This window comes from Thrips palmi, unplaced genomic scaffold (assembly GCF_012932325.1).
Source record: "Thrips palmi isolate BJ-2018 unplaced genomic scaffold, TpBJ-2018v1 HiC_scaffold_16, whole genome shotgun sequence".
Classification (NCBI taxonomy): Eukaryota; Metazoa; Arthropoda; class Insecta; order Thysanoptera; family Thripidae; genus Thrips; species Thrips palmi.
Window position 1 is genome coordinate 5,152,510 of NW_023144625.1, and position 14,125 is coordinate 5,166,634.

The window sequence follows — 14,125 nt, forward strand, 5'->3', positions numbered from 1 at the left end:
CGACGATCATCTGGGGATCAAAACGAGCGGGAACATTCAAGTAGTGTTCTCGTAATTAAGCATCGGGATGATTATTTCGTGACTTTAAATGGCGTTTTGTTGCTCAGAGGGAATACTAACGTTCGCAAGCACGCGTACAAGCTGCCTAGGAGCGTCAAAATTGCTTCAAAACAATTTCCCCTTAATGAAAGTGGGGCCCGCAGTAGCAGCGTCCGCTACCAAGGCGCCCATAACCTCCAACCACATCGCTTTTATTTTTTCATGCGAAACGTTATTATAATTTCAGTGAATACGCATCCTAGGTAGGCGTTCATGCTAAGAAATACAAGGCAAGTGCATAAATCGATCCAAATGCCCGATAAACAGCAGAAAAGAAGTCAAAATTCAAGCTTCCCGCGAGAATGATCCCCAGATGGAAGGGAACGTTGTTGGTCCCACCACCGCTAGTGACTCGCAGAAGCTGTTGTGAGCCTGCCCTATTGAAAGGGTGACGGTGGTGACTCCTTCATTCTCAGTGATTGTTTCATTGCGGTTTCGGTGGTATAAAACTTTATCCAAATAGAGGAAAATTGCATGCTCGCCTCCCTGCCCCAACCGAGAAGTGGGCCGTCTGGGGCTGCCCCAGTGGCCGAGCGCGCTGCCGGTCCTCGCCTCCGAATCCTGGCGACTGCAGCGGGGGGAGGGGAGGGGGCACACGCGTCGGAGACAATGGATCGGAATGCAGCCAGCTGTCCATCACAAACTTGTCACGCCGCACCGGCCAACCTCCGTGCAGTTCCGAAAACCTCCGCCTCGCCACCTCTCAGAACGCCACGAGCCGACCGCCAAATTCAAAACGAGTAAAATCAGGGAAAAACAGTGCTTTTTTTGTGCAGCTCACCCTCAGAAAGTATCGATACCACAAAAAATCTGAAGGTAGATTTGTGCAGGGGAAAGACGTGCGCACACGTTGTGGTACCTGTGGGAACGAAATTCCAGGGGCATGTCTGTCAAATCTGGAGTTGAACTTTGACCCAATTTTGGCCCAACTTTGACCAACTTTTTGGACTACATTAAGCTTCGCCACGAACTTCGGAGGTATCATAACGGATAGGCGCTCATTTTTACTGCCGGAATATGTTTTTAGTTTTGGTCTACGTTTCGTACTTTTGGTGGGTGAGCTGCACGAAGATTGAACAGTTTAACGCTCAATGTCTTTGTTCAAATTTGAACCAGCGCCAAAAAAATTTGTGGGGTGCATCAGAAGTGTGTTTCGAACACGTGTTCAAAATTTGAGCCCAATCCGTTAACTTCAGTTTTAGGTGATCCCGCGCCTTAGGGTAGGCAAACAAAAGCAAACACAAGAACAACATCGTCAAGTTAAAACAATGCCTTGTTTAACATTTTAGTGTTGACACAGAAAAAAAACATATTTAACAATGTTAAAGTTTTGAATTAATATTTATTATTGACTTGAACATTTAAGCATGCACTTTTGATATTCTTCCGACAATCTAAATGAGTAGGCTATAAAAAAAGTAGTACTGTGCAAAGAGCACGTTCATAATTATTTTCATTTCCGATTTAACAAATTATGTCAGCCTACTGAAAACTGTAGGTCGCAGGCTCAGACTTCCAAAACACTTAAGAAGCCAACATCTGCTGCTGTGATCAGCATACAGGCAATCAAACGCGTCACACTCGCATCCACCCCGACGATTATACAAACCAAGTCTTACGCTCAAAATGAAGATAGGCTTGTCACCACGTACGGAGAATGTCGAGGTGCCGTTTCACAATTTGATCCAGTTTGTGCATCTCAGTTCATCCACTACATCCTTGCCGGGTGCTTCGTGCGTGTAGAAGCCTATAAGCGAGTTACCTGGCCAGGGCACGCCATGGCAGCCCCTCAGACAGTGCTCGCAGAGTTTACTCCACTTCGACTCCTCGCAAGATCTGGACCTCACGACCAGATAGAACTGGCTGTATTTGGCAAGGATATGGCGCACGTTTGAAAGGTGCATGACGGTGGCGTGCGTGCACTGGGGTTCGGACACCCGGCTGCAGCCCAGAAGGCTGAGGCCGCGAAGGCGGGGCAAGTTGTCCGGGTTGATGGCGTTCAGGACGCGCCAGCACACCCTTTGGGGCAGGATAAGCCACTCAAGGGCGGGCAGCCCAGGCAGAGCAGCGGCCAGCTCCTTATCAACGCTGGTTGTTAGCCCTGTATAATTAGGTAGAGAGAATACCAGCTTCCGCAGGGCGGCCTGGCCCGAGGACGCCAGCGCCGTCAGCAGCCTCTGCTCCCCGAGAAGCCATGCGGGACATGCGTAACTGAGGTCGAGCTCCTCGAGGTGCGTGGCGGTGCGCAGGAAGGCCGCCGCGGTGGCCTGGAACGCAACTTGGTCCTCTTTCAGGGTCAGCCTGAGGGAGCGCAGCGACGTGCCTCTCGTCAGCAGCGGCAGGTCCTCCATCACGGGGCAGTCCAAGTGCTGCAGCCCGGGGATGGCGGCCAGCAGCGGTGCCACGCCCTGGCAATCCCCCCTCAACTTTACGGCCTGCAGCGTGGCGGCGTGCGAGCGCAGCACGCAGTGCACGAAGCGGGGGTCCTTGGTCACAAGGGTCACCTCCTTGATGGACGCCGGGGACAGCGGTGCGGGCTCAGCCTCCGGGTAACTACTTTCGGGGACCTCCACGGCTAACCGGGTCAGACCCTGAGGGGAGAAGACCTCTGCCAGCACGTCCAGAGCCCTCAGGGTCCCCGGCGCCGCCTGGTTGCGGATCACTAGTTTGGCCGCTTCAGGCCGCACGGAGTCGTGCTCGTTGCGGATGATCAGCTCGGCCACCGCGCATTTGGTCGTGGCGGCCAGCGTGCGGAGCGCGTCGCTGTGGCCATCAAACCGCATGGACAGGCGGGAGGCACACGGCGCCATGCGCAGGACAGCGGCCCCGTGGTTTCTAGTTGAGACGTTGTGTTCCACGAAGCCAATGCTGCGTCGCCGCCACAGCTCCGGCCGAAGAGCGACGTCCCGCAAGCGATGACACACCGCCAGGCAGGACAGCAGGTCTGGCGTGCTCAGGTAGTCCAGCACGCTCAGCAGGTCGTCGTCCGGCAGCGACAGCAGCGACGTCTGCGCAGAGCGTTCGCAGATTTAGGGGTAGAAGGGCAGAAGGCACTGACAAGAAAGGAGTCTTGGTCATGTCGTACCCTCCATTGTTATGTTATCAAACATCTTAAAATTCAGACCAATATTGCAAGACCCAGTGGTCTGACCAGAAGTATGCAACAGAGCGATTCTCACGTTTCGGGGTAGTTTTGGCGTCTCTGATTTGCCGAAAGTGAGAAATATCCAATTAAGTTTTTCTGATTATTGGGGTCCTGGATGACACTAGAGTTATGGCAATGGTATTTATAGTCAAGACCTTGTACTACCTTCCTAAAAGCATGAGCCATAAGGTATTCCCATACGTTTTAGTGGGTGTTTTGATCACGGAAATTACGTTATCACGGAAGTTACAAAGTGTGAAAATCGGCTTTAACGGCTGACTCGGGCTTACTGTGGCTTAAAAAACGTTCCAGGGTCAAATGATACTCTAAGCCCGACATTTAAGCGGAAATTTTTTTCACCTAGTGCTGCTGCAACATTGGGTAAAGGGTGCCACGGAAGTTACAGGTAATTGTTGATACACGCCATTTTATAATGCTCTAGCCCGCTTTGAGACCGTGTACAGCGTCTTAGATTTCCGCGACCCATGCAATTATATCCCAGGGACTCCACTTTGATGGCTTGTGTCATGGAAAGTTAAAAGTTTGGCTTGGGGAGAAGTCCAGAACTGCCTTTTCGAAATTTGTGTAGTGAAATTGAATATACGGTGGACATTATTCGTTGCAGCATAAGTACCTTTGAAAGGAGTCTGGCGTATTGGTCTTCGGTTGAAATTAGCTCGAGACATGCCAGGCTTCGAATCCCTGTCGACAGTTGGAAGCATTTCCGAACCACACCGCCACACTGGGGGCGGAAAGTTCGAGTGTGTTCTCTTTGGACAATCACGGAAGTTACATTTAGGGTATTCCAAACGCTACGTAGACCAATCCAACGAACGTGAACTTTTCGAAATGTGTGCGTTTAGTGGGCAATGGCCCTCCCTTACATCAGAAACAAACCCCATGTCGATATCTGCGCTCGTCTGGGCACAGGATTCAGAAGAAACGAAACTACCCCGAAACGTGAGAATCACTCCCCAGTGTCCAGCGAGCGCGTCATCGGCAACCTGCAGGCGTGCTCTCAGGACCGTGTCATGGTTGGTGTCTTGATTAGCCCGCAAGGCCGACATAGGTGACGCGCAAAATCTATGAAAGACTTCACTGTAAAAACTAATGTTTGGAATAAACGTTTGAAGAACGTGCAAGTTCAGGTAGAACGCAACAAGGACCTAAGCCGATTTTACAGTCACAATAGAAATTTGCGAAGCACCTTCATTAATCAACAGAGATTCTCCGTAAATTTACAGGGAACCTTCGTTAAAAAACAGAGATCATCCGTAAATTTACAGGGAACTTTCGTTAAAAAACAAAGAACCTTCGCTATAATAGGTCTAGAATCAACAACGGATCCTTCGGGAAAAAAATTGCCAACAGTTCCTTCGTTCATTTACGCAGGCCTGTCGCAGATATACGAAGGCCCGTCGTAGATTAACGAAGCCCCTTGAGAATTTAAAAAGCCCTTCGTAACTTCACTACAAATCCAAAGGTCAGACTTCTCGCCACTCCAGAGGCAAGACATAAAAGTCTCGCCAAGTTTTGGTCAGATCTAAAAGTCTCGCCAAAATTTGGTCAGACAAAAAAGTATCGCCACAAAACGGTCATACACAAAAGTCTGACCACAAAATGGCGAGACTTTCGTGGCTGACCACGGAAGGCCGTAACCATCCGGCGCATTACGGCCTTTAGGTGGCGGTCAGACACAAAAGTCTCGCCATTTTGTGGTCAGACTTTTGTGTATGACCGTTTTGTGGCGATACTTTTTTGTCTGACCAAATTTTGGCGAGACTTTCAGGTCTGACCAAAACTTTGCCATTTCCCAAATGGATCCCAGTGTCATAATTTGTTTGGAATATAAAATCTTTCTTCGAGGAGACTAAAATTTGATTTTTGAACGAAGGCACATCCCAGGCTCTGAACCCAGTCGAAGAGTCTTTCTGAGCCTATTTTGGCTGTATCTTAAAAAATCTCCTTGCGCATACTATTTTGTCGTAAAAGGTTGACCTTGACATTTTTCACTTCTTCGATTCATTTTCAAAAAATTCCGGCATGCATAGCTCAAAATTTCCATTGTATTATTAACTGTAAGCTTTTTAAGCTGAAAAGTCCCTATAATTTGTCTATTTTCTACATTTTTGATCAATTATAGTGAAATGCTTGGTTAGAAAGCTTGCGAATGAAAATGTTATTTACATTTTGAGTTGTGCATGCCGACATCTTTTAAAAATGAATCGAAGAAGTGAAAAATGTCAAGGCCAACCTTTAACGACAAAATAGTATGCGCAAGAAGGTTTTTAAAGTTACAGCCAAAATAGGCTCAAAAAGACTCTTCGACTGGGTTAAAGGCATAGAATGTGAGTCCCCAATGAAAATTTATATTAATTTCTTAGTAAGACATCAAATTTTTAACTAATTTTTACAGTGGGACCTATTTAGGGAAAAATAGCATTTTCACCAGAACCTCCCCTTAAGATTTGCTCTTCTGAAAATATGTTGTCATGGATTTAACTCATTTTATGGTCAAATGAAGGTAATTTATGATCGAACAAATCACTTAAATAAGACCTTTGACTTGGACACATCTTCAACTTTACAGGAAGAAAAGTTAAGATTTCACTATTTTGATCAAATGGCCTGAGCACCAACAGTTTCTTCTCGTATGAAGTTCTAGGACTCAAAATAAGATGAATATGAATGAAAATCCATTTAATTCTTGGTTCCTCGGCTCCTTGAAATTGCCTACATTCAGGGGACAGGGGACAACATACAGCGCTGCGGCACGGACATAATGCGAACTACTGATATGGCGGGAGATTTTGAACTTGGAACATGTCAAACAAGGTTTGGGAAGTGAATTTTGATCCGTATGACCTAAATTTCAATGAAGATGCTTCCCATGATTAAATATTGTGGCCTAAAGTTGATCCCAGGCACATGATTGACTACTTTTTGGTGTTCCCAAGAGCTCGGGTTGGGGTGGTGCGACTAAAGCTTTCTCGACATCTTTTATTTTAGACCTTTTGTTTTTTCTTGAATTATTGATTGACTATTTATGTGTTATGTGATCACTGATCATGTTAACCTAATGTTTCATTAGAACTTCAATGTTACTTCTTGAACAATTGAGGGAAAACTTATTTATGCAGCTTCTTTTTTTTTGACTTTTTGTACGCAAATGAAGAGAAAAATTAATGTTCCTCACCTTTGTTTAAAATTTGTATTAATTAAATCTTAATATATACTAACAAATTGTTCACTTGCTTGCCCTTATTATCACAGTTAAGAGAGAATTATAGCTGTAGTGTCGATTTCTTTATAAACTGTACAAAAAGTAGTCAATCATGCCTGGGATCAACTTAAGGCCACAATATTTAATCATGGGAAGCATCTTCATTGAAATTTAGGTCATACGGATCAAAATTCACTTCCCAAACCTCGTTTGATATGTTCTAATTTCAAAATCTCCCGCCGTATCAGTAGTTCGCATTATGTCCGTGAGGTAGCGCCACGGGTCGGGTCGCCGATGTTAGCAGCAGGCCGCAGGCCAGAGGAAGGTAGAATAGGAAGAAAGGAATCATATGTATCTATTGATGAGGGTTTTATACCATGAATTGTAGTTTGGTACTACCAGTGGGATACGTCAAAATTTTAGTCATTATCCCCTAACTTGGCTTCCTATACTGCATTGCGAAATGCGTTCAAAAATAGACACATGGCTTGTTTTTGGTGACCCAAGCAATGAGTCCAAGTTTGGTCCGAATTCGAGACATCGATTTCGGGGGGTCGTGCGATTTGAGGAAGAACTACCCAGGATCGTTACCGACACTGGCGCCATCTTGTGCCAGCGGACAGAAAACTACGTTCGTTTGGTCTGACGTCCCCGAAACGGAGTCAGATTAATTTGACTGTCATTGTGATTTAACATAATGTTGAGTAGGAGGAAAGTTCTCCAATTTTTAGGGGTTCCCAAGAGCCCCTATTGTCCGAGGACTCTGGATTCTTTCCCCTCCCCCCCTCTCCGATTTTCAAATAAACAACGCTTAAGGTGGGAAATACCCATTGAAGCCCCTTTTATTAAAGTGCCTAGTTTTCATTGCAAACTCTTTCCTACCTTAAATAGTTTAATTTTGTCTTGTAATGTGTTCCTTATAGATTCCAAATTCGGCCAGACATTTAACCCAAGTACCCTATGAGTGTAGAAAACTTCGGCCAAAAAACAACGATGCCAACCCTCGGTGCGCACGTTTTCTCGAAAAGTAATTGATCTCCAGGTCCAGGTATTCTGTACAGGATACTTGACACATATATCTAGTTCACACCGTCACCCTTTTTTGAAAGTGAGGTCCAGTTTTTTGTAAACACGGCAGAAAAAAATCAAAAAATGAAGTATTGACTCTCTATTTTCACTTTTCAGCCTCATTTACAAAAAAACTGGAACTCACTCGCCAAGCTCCAAAAACTAAGACAAAAACGCCCTTTTTTTTTTGAAAAAAAAAAGTCTGATTTACAGATTTAGACCACTAAGTCTGACTAAGTCTGACAGAATTTTGTAACAGTGCACACTTGCGTTTGCAGAGTGAAGCAGTCAACACCATACCCTTCAATACAGTTGTAAAAATACCACTTCCCCTGACAGTGCAGCTGGAGTGAACTCACCTCCACGTTTAATCCCTGCATCTGATCTTCCATCTCCATGGTTAGACTGTCCACAGCAGCGACACCGACTTCCGTGGCGTCAGACGGCTTCCTCTCGGACTCCATGACCGTTCGGACGAAAACGGCCGCCGCAGTCGTCTTCTTCGGGAAGCGAATCGAGTCTTGAACGAGGCCCCCGCCGGACGAAGCAGTGCAATACTGTCGGATAGAGAAAGTGTATGGCATTAGAGTTCGTGGACACACGGCGCCAAGGAGTCACATTTTGGTCAGAGAGGGCCTCTCTACCGGAAGGACAAATGTCGCCTACACAGTAAATGTCTTACGGTGAAAGGCTGCACCAACATAATATGGTGGCGATTTTCTCCATAATACCAACGAAATTTGTCAAAATCTCTATAAGGTACAGTGAATTCTCAATGGTATGTTACAAAGTCAGCTGCACCACCATAATATGGATCATTTTCACCATAATATGGAGAATCTTCACTGTAGAACATTTAGAGTGTACTCCGCCGCCCAATAGCTAAATCAAAGCTCTGGGCCGGAAGACGGAGAACATAAGCTGAAGTGGCAGTGTCTAAGAGAAATACTCGGCGGATAAGGTCTCGAGCTCATCCGCCGCGTTTACAACTCTTGAAAACTGACATTATTGGATTCCGTTTTGGCTCCACGGTAAAAACTGTTCCTGGTTTTCCCAGAAACTCCCTGACAATCGCCTATGCCTTCGCCATTGGCTTCCTGGGAAAACCAGGTTCCGTTTTTACCGTGTCCGCCTTCCGGTCCAGAACTTCTTTCAAGCACTCTATTGAACCAACGCAGAGGTCGCTCGACGAGGTTCTCAAATTTCCCTTTGCGCTGAGACCACTTCGATCCATCGCTACCGCAATTGACGCCTCCTTCCATTTAACGATATGGGCACATCTTTTCGTTTCAGATGTTTCCGATAAGCTGACGCGACCCAACTTCCGAAACATAAGATTGCTCGAAGGTCAATGTGGACACAGCGAGACAGCCAACGGGATGGGAATGAGTAGAAATAGACCGTTTCCCCAAGCTTTTACCACAAAATGCCCGCTAGCTATGCCATAAATGAGCGAGATATTGTATGCGATGTCGACGGTGTTCCATTCCTCGCAAGATTCATAACGAAACACCCGGAAACACCCGAGGCCAAAATGTTAAATACCTACCGCACACACAAAAGCGCTGGCTCCGGGCCACAATAGAAAATCAAAACCCGCACGTGAGCTCGGCTCAAGGCTCAAGCCTGGAGCCACCTAGTACCACCTACGTTGGCAAGTAAGTGTGGGCAGAGCGAAGTGACTGATCCCCAGAGGCACCATCGGTCTTCAAGAACGCTGCATGGAGTGCTAGCTGTTAATCTTTGAACCGTGGCTCCCGACTTCCTGTCAACCCCTTGGTTCGGACACTTTTCCGCTCCCTGGGCCGACCGTGTTACGCAGCGTTACGCAGGCCCGTCCCCGAGACTCTTGCCCCACGAGAACTCTCTACTAAACTTGGTTTCAACCTCTCATCCTTATAAAATGTGCTCACGACGATACGCTGGCCGCAACCCCGTTCACAAGTGCCACATGTGGTGTGGTAAGACACGAGGTTGGGAAGACCCAGAGCGTGCAGGTTCCTTAAGCCAAGGTTGCAGGGAGCGCAACGCCATCAAACAGTCCAACTCAGAAAGTTGATTATTTATGAAGATGTGGACCGAGAGGAGGAAGAAAATCGGAACCCCGAAATAGCATCTACCGGCTGACGTTAGAGGAACGTCGCACGCGCGTAGGATATTTCTTGGCGATCCTAAACCGGAAGTCGACTACACAATTACGACTTACACCTATGTGACGGTCACAATGTAACTTATGCGTCGTTATCTTTTCCACAATTTGACATGCTGCGTACGTGGTGCTGGTTTCGAAAAGTTTACAGCTTGACCCGCACCCTCCAACGTTCAGACCTTTGAAATGCCGTCGGCGAATTCGACTTCCCACGCGGTTTCGGACGGCCGGAAACCAAGCGCGATAGACCCTTTCTAACAATCGCCGAATGAAAATTCCGGAAAATTCACGGTAATCAAAATGCAGGATGCAGCTATACCCCTCCTCCCGTGAGAATCGGCTATTCCTCTCTCTCTCTCACGGGAAATTGTATCCTTCTTTGTCGTTTGACCTACCAAACTCTCGGTGAGCCGACTGTACGCGCCGCCCAGCGGCCACTGGCGTGAACTTCCTCCAGAGCAACGCTCACCGACCCGAGTTCAGCTCGGCTTACCTTTTGCTAGTCTCACGGTCGTAATGTGGCGCACCGCTGGTTCCTGCCTTCGATTGCTATTGATCTTCACCCGACGATACTGAAGAAGTCTACAGGCAAACCAACACGGATTTAGGGGACACCGTGGACACCCTCCCACTAACTCACTCATGGGTTACTATAGGTCCTCAGTTCCTGCCAACTGACCCAACTTTTCCTCGCGTTGGTCCCTCTACATTGGAAAAACGCTTCCCTCGAATCAAGATCGGTTCAGCTGGTGGGTCAATTCCGACAGTCGTTTGAGTTCTACTTACTTCCGCCTCTGAGCAGCAGCAAGCAGCAGCACCTACAGCCTCTGCGACCGCCAGGCGGGAGTCGAGTTCCAGCCGAGCCGAGCTCTTCCCCCTCCCCCTCCCAACCCCTGGCCCGCCCGAGTACGTCTTGATAGGGAGCCACCGCTCAGGTCCTCTCGGGTCCGCTCGGGTCGACCCGAGCGCGGCACCCGAGCGCGCAGCCGAAGCTTGGACCCGAAGCCAAGTCCCACCGAAGACCGAAAGCCGAAGGGAACTTGTGCTGAACGGGCACAGCAGAAGTCTGATTTGAAGCATCCGTCAAACACAAAACAGAAACGAACAAAAAAGTCTCTAGACTAAGTAAAGTTTTGAAGGTTATTGTTGAATTTTTTTTTAAAAATGTAAAGTATGATTTTTTTAAATAATTGTGGCAGTTTTGTAAATTGGTTTAATGAAACTAGCATGTCCTAGAAAGATTTGTCTCAGGAAGATCATTTAGTGGTCAAACTTCAACCACTATTAGATGAATTTATTCCCTAAGTTGGGGACCCTAACTCCTATTAATTTCTGGGTTATGGAGGTTTACGTAAACTTTTGGTCGTTTCTCCCAAATTCTCATCACGACAAAGGATTGGCTACCTAGTCTTCAGATTTTGGCAATCTTATCTAGTTTTGCACAGGAAAAAGATAGCGTTGACAGATTTGGAGATATCAGTCGAAAAGAGGCTGTAAAAGAAAGCTATTTTTATTTTTCTTCAAATATATGAGATCTAGACCCAATTTAGTCTTGTGTTTGTTTTTTCAGGAAAACTAAGGCTGCTATTTTAAAAAAAGGGCAACGCTGTCTTTTTCCTATTCAAAAATAGATAAAATTGCCAGAATCTGAAGACTGGGCAGCTAATCCCTTGTCATGAGGAGAATTTGGGAGAAACGACTGAAACTTTACGTAAACCTCCATAACTCAGAAACTAATAGGAGTTGGAGCCCTAGTCTTAGGGAATGAGTTTATGTATTAGAAAGGAACTTTCAGCTCTAAATTGAGGCATCTGACACAAGTATATCCAAAATGTGACACAGCCACTTTTTTCACTTTACAATAATAACCTTAATTTATTTCGAAGGTGTGGGAAAGCGTGAGTTTATGATTAGTTCAGTTTATTTAACCGTAATGCAGCTCATGACATAGCCAAGCCAAAATGCGGTTTTGAGTTCCCGTTCAGCGACCTAACCTAGATCAGTGACCGCGGCATCCAAAACAGTTACAGTTTCATTTATATTTCCGTCCAGACTGACATTTTCATTCACCCATATCTTTACTGGCAATCCAGCGCGAAAGGGGGGCAGATATTCTTTTAGAAACCACAGTAATTATTCTCCAAAACAACTCTTTATCATGGAGAATATCCCGTCTATTCTCCATGTCTTTATGACAAAAGTTTCAGCATGTCGCCAGCAACGTAAACACGACGGGACAAAATGGCGCCGGCACTGCAATGTGAATGTGACGTCTCGGGACCTTCGGCTTCGTCGTTCGGCTTCGGCGTTCGGCTCCGAACGTCGGCTGCGCGTTCGGTCGGGTCCGCTCACGAGAGGACCTGAGCGGTGGCTCCCTAGGGGTCGTGCACATACCACGTGACCCACTTAGGGGGAGGGCGGGGTCGCGAAAAAGTCACGGCAAGTCACAAGGGGGGACGGGGGGTTGCCAAAAAGTCACGTGACATGAACTTTTCGGAACTTAACGGACTGCCCTGCACATTGTTTTTAAAATTAAAGATGATGACACTTCAATAAAAATTACAATTCCTACAGCACAAGCACACTCTTGCCGAGGAATGTATTATTCACATTAAAAACCACTCAGTTCGCAGCTTGCAAAGAATTTTGCTTTCGTAATTTGGCGAAAAAAACTTCAAATAAGAGTTCACAATGCAAACACGTTCTTTTTACTACCAGGAGGTTTGCAAACAGCGAACAAATGATTGGTCATCCCGACGACAATCTTTCTATAACGAACAAGTTATCGCAAGGTTTTCAGTGAGCAAGCAAACAGCAGTAATTTATTATCACACTGACCACGTAACGCATGTTTTCGTACGCGGGCGCGCACAAATACCTAATAGACAGTTCATGTGAACCTTCCCAGTCCTGTCCAGCTGTGGTAAAGCTTTCTTGTTCACACTCGAATCTTACGCAATCCAAGAAACAATGAAAAGACGACAATATTGGCGAAGCAGTCTTACTAAATCGCAATAACCAAATTCCTAAAATTACCACGTGACTTTTGGGGGAGGGGGGAGGGGTCGGCGAAGAGTCACAGAGGGTCACAAGGGGGGAGGGAGGGGTCTAAAAGTGGCCTTTTTTGGGTCACGTGGTATGTGCATGATCCCCTATCCATTCTAGCCCGAGTCGCCGTCGCCGCGCCGGGGCCGCGTCAGCAGTCGCAGCCAACTACGGCACTCAAAGGCAGTGGCGGATCCAGAGTCGGTCCGGGGGGGGGGGCAAAGTAGCACTTTTTGCCTACTTACAGGGGCAAAGTGGTGCTTTTTACCTTTAAGGTATGAACTGCGATAGGGAGGAAGCTGTAGAAAAGTGTGGCTGGCGATTTTTGTGAGTGGCCAACATGAGTCACGTCTTTCACGTGACTATCTAGGGGTGAAAGGGAAAGGGGGGGGGGCAATTGTCTCCCCCCCGCATTCGCGCTTGCTCAAAGGCCGTCGCCCAAATTTGGATGAGGAAGGGTGTGTCGGCTACGTGGTTCCAAAGTCCATTATTGTGACCCAACCCCCCTCACCCAACGTTGGGCGAGGAAACTTTCCTCACCCAAATTTGGGTAATAAAGAACTGTGCAAATTCCCCGCATGCACAAAATCGTGCAAGTGGCACGTACAAAATTCTACATATACATTTAGTGTGGACAGTCATTTTTCTCGTGTTTCCAGCACTCCAAGCCTCCTTGGATTTATTTCGGTTCCTGGCATAACATATCTTAGAGGCTTCGCTCATGATGGAAAGAGAAGCCTTTTTATGCAGTTGTGTCTTTGGCAATCCATATTCTCAACTTTTCAGAAAATGCCTGGAATACGAGTAAAAAAGAGAGTCCCACGTGCACACTATGTTTAGATAGAATTTTGTACGTCGTGATGCACGATTTTAAACCTGCGTTACGATTTGCAAAAAATTGTGCAGAAATTCGCATAAATTTACGCATTTTCACGCATAATATTATGCCCGGCATGCACAAAATCGTGCAGGTGGCACGTACAAAAATGTACAGAAACATTTAGTGTGTGAAGTCCTTGTAAAGTCCCTTATCTGTGCGAGTCGGTGAGTGTACATTTGTGTACTACTTTTTTGTCGGAGATACTTTGTAAGTATCACCCTTTTTCGGTGAAACAGTTCTGTCGCGCCCCGGGAGATGTGTCACATTTTCAGTGGCACTCTGCTTCTTCGCTCTCGTTACCTTTTAGATAGATGTCGCCAGCGCGCGTCCCGCTATCCCGCGGCTCGTTGTTCCGGCCACGACCAAGGGCAAATACCTCCAGCCAAATTTGTACACCCAAATTCATCAAACTTGAAAAATTCACTGAAATTTAATAAAATTCATCCAAATTTGATTGAAATTAATCAAATTTTGAGTGAAATCCATCGAATTTTGACCGAAACACGACTGTAATTC

The 14,125-nt window shown here is 46.5% G+C and overlaps 1 protein-coding gene across 16 annotated transcripts; it reads right to left on the reverse strand.

Annotated features, from left to right (window-relative positions):
• Positions 1–1,354: 1,354 nt before the first annotated feature.
• LOC117642629 lies at positions 1,355–10,554 on the reverse strand. Of its 16 annotated transcripts, none has more exons than XM_034381001.1 (4): positions 10,471–10,489; positions 10,178–10,266; positions 7,895–8,092; positions 1,355–3,107 (listed from the first exon to the last, which is right to left on the reverse strand). In XM_034381001.1, the coding sequence occupies exons 3-4, from the start codon at positions 7,997–7,999 to the stop codon at positions 1,773–1,775; spliced, it is 1,440 nt and encodes a 479-aa protein (XP_034236892.1). In that variant the 5' UTR covers positions 8,000–8,092; positions 10,178–10,266; positions 10,471–10,489; the 3' UTR covers positions 1,355–1,772. The 16 variants fall into 16 exon arrangements, with proteins under 16 accessions (XP_034236892.1, XP_034236891.1, XP_034236890.1 ...); XM_034381000.1 differs by lacking the exon at positions 10,471–10,489 and adding an exon at positions 10,364–10,425; XM_034380999.1 differs by lacking the exon at positions 10,178–10,266 and having other exon boundaries at positions 10,471–10,554.
• Between the last annotated feature and the right edge of the window lie 3,571 nt (positions 10,555–14,125).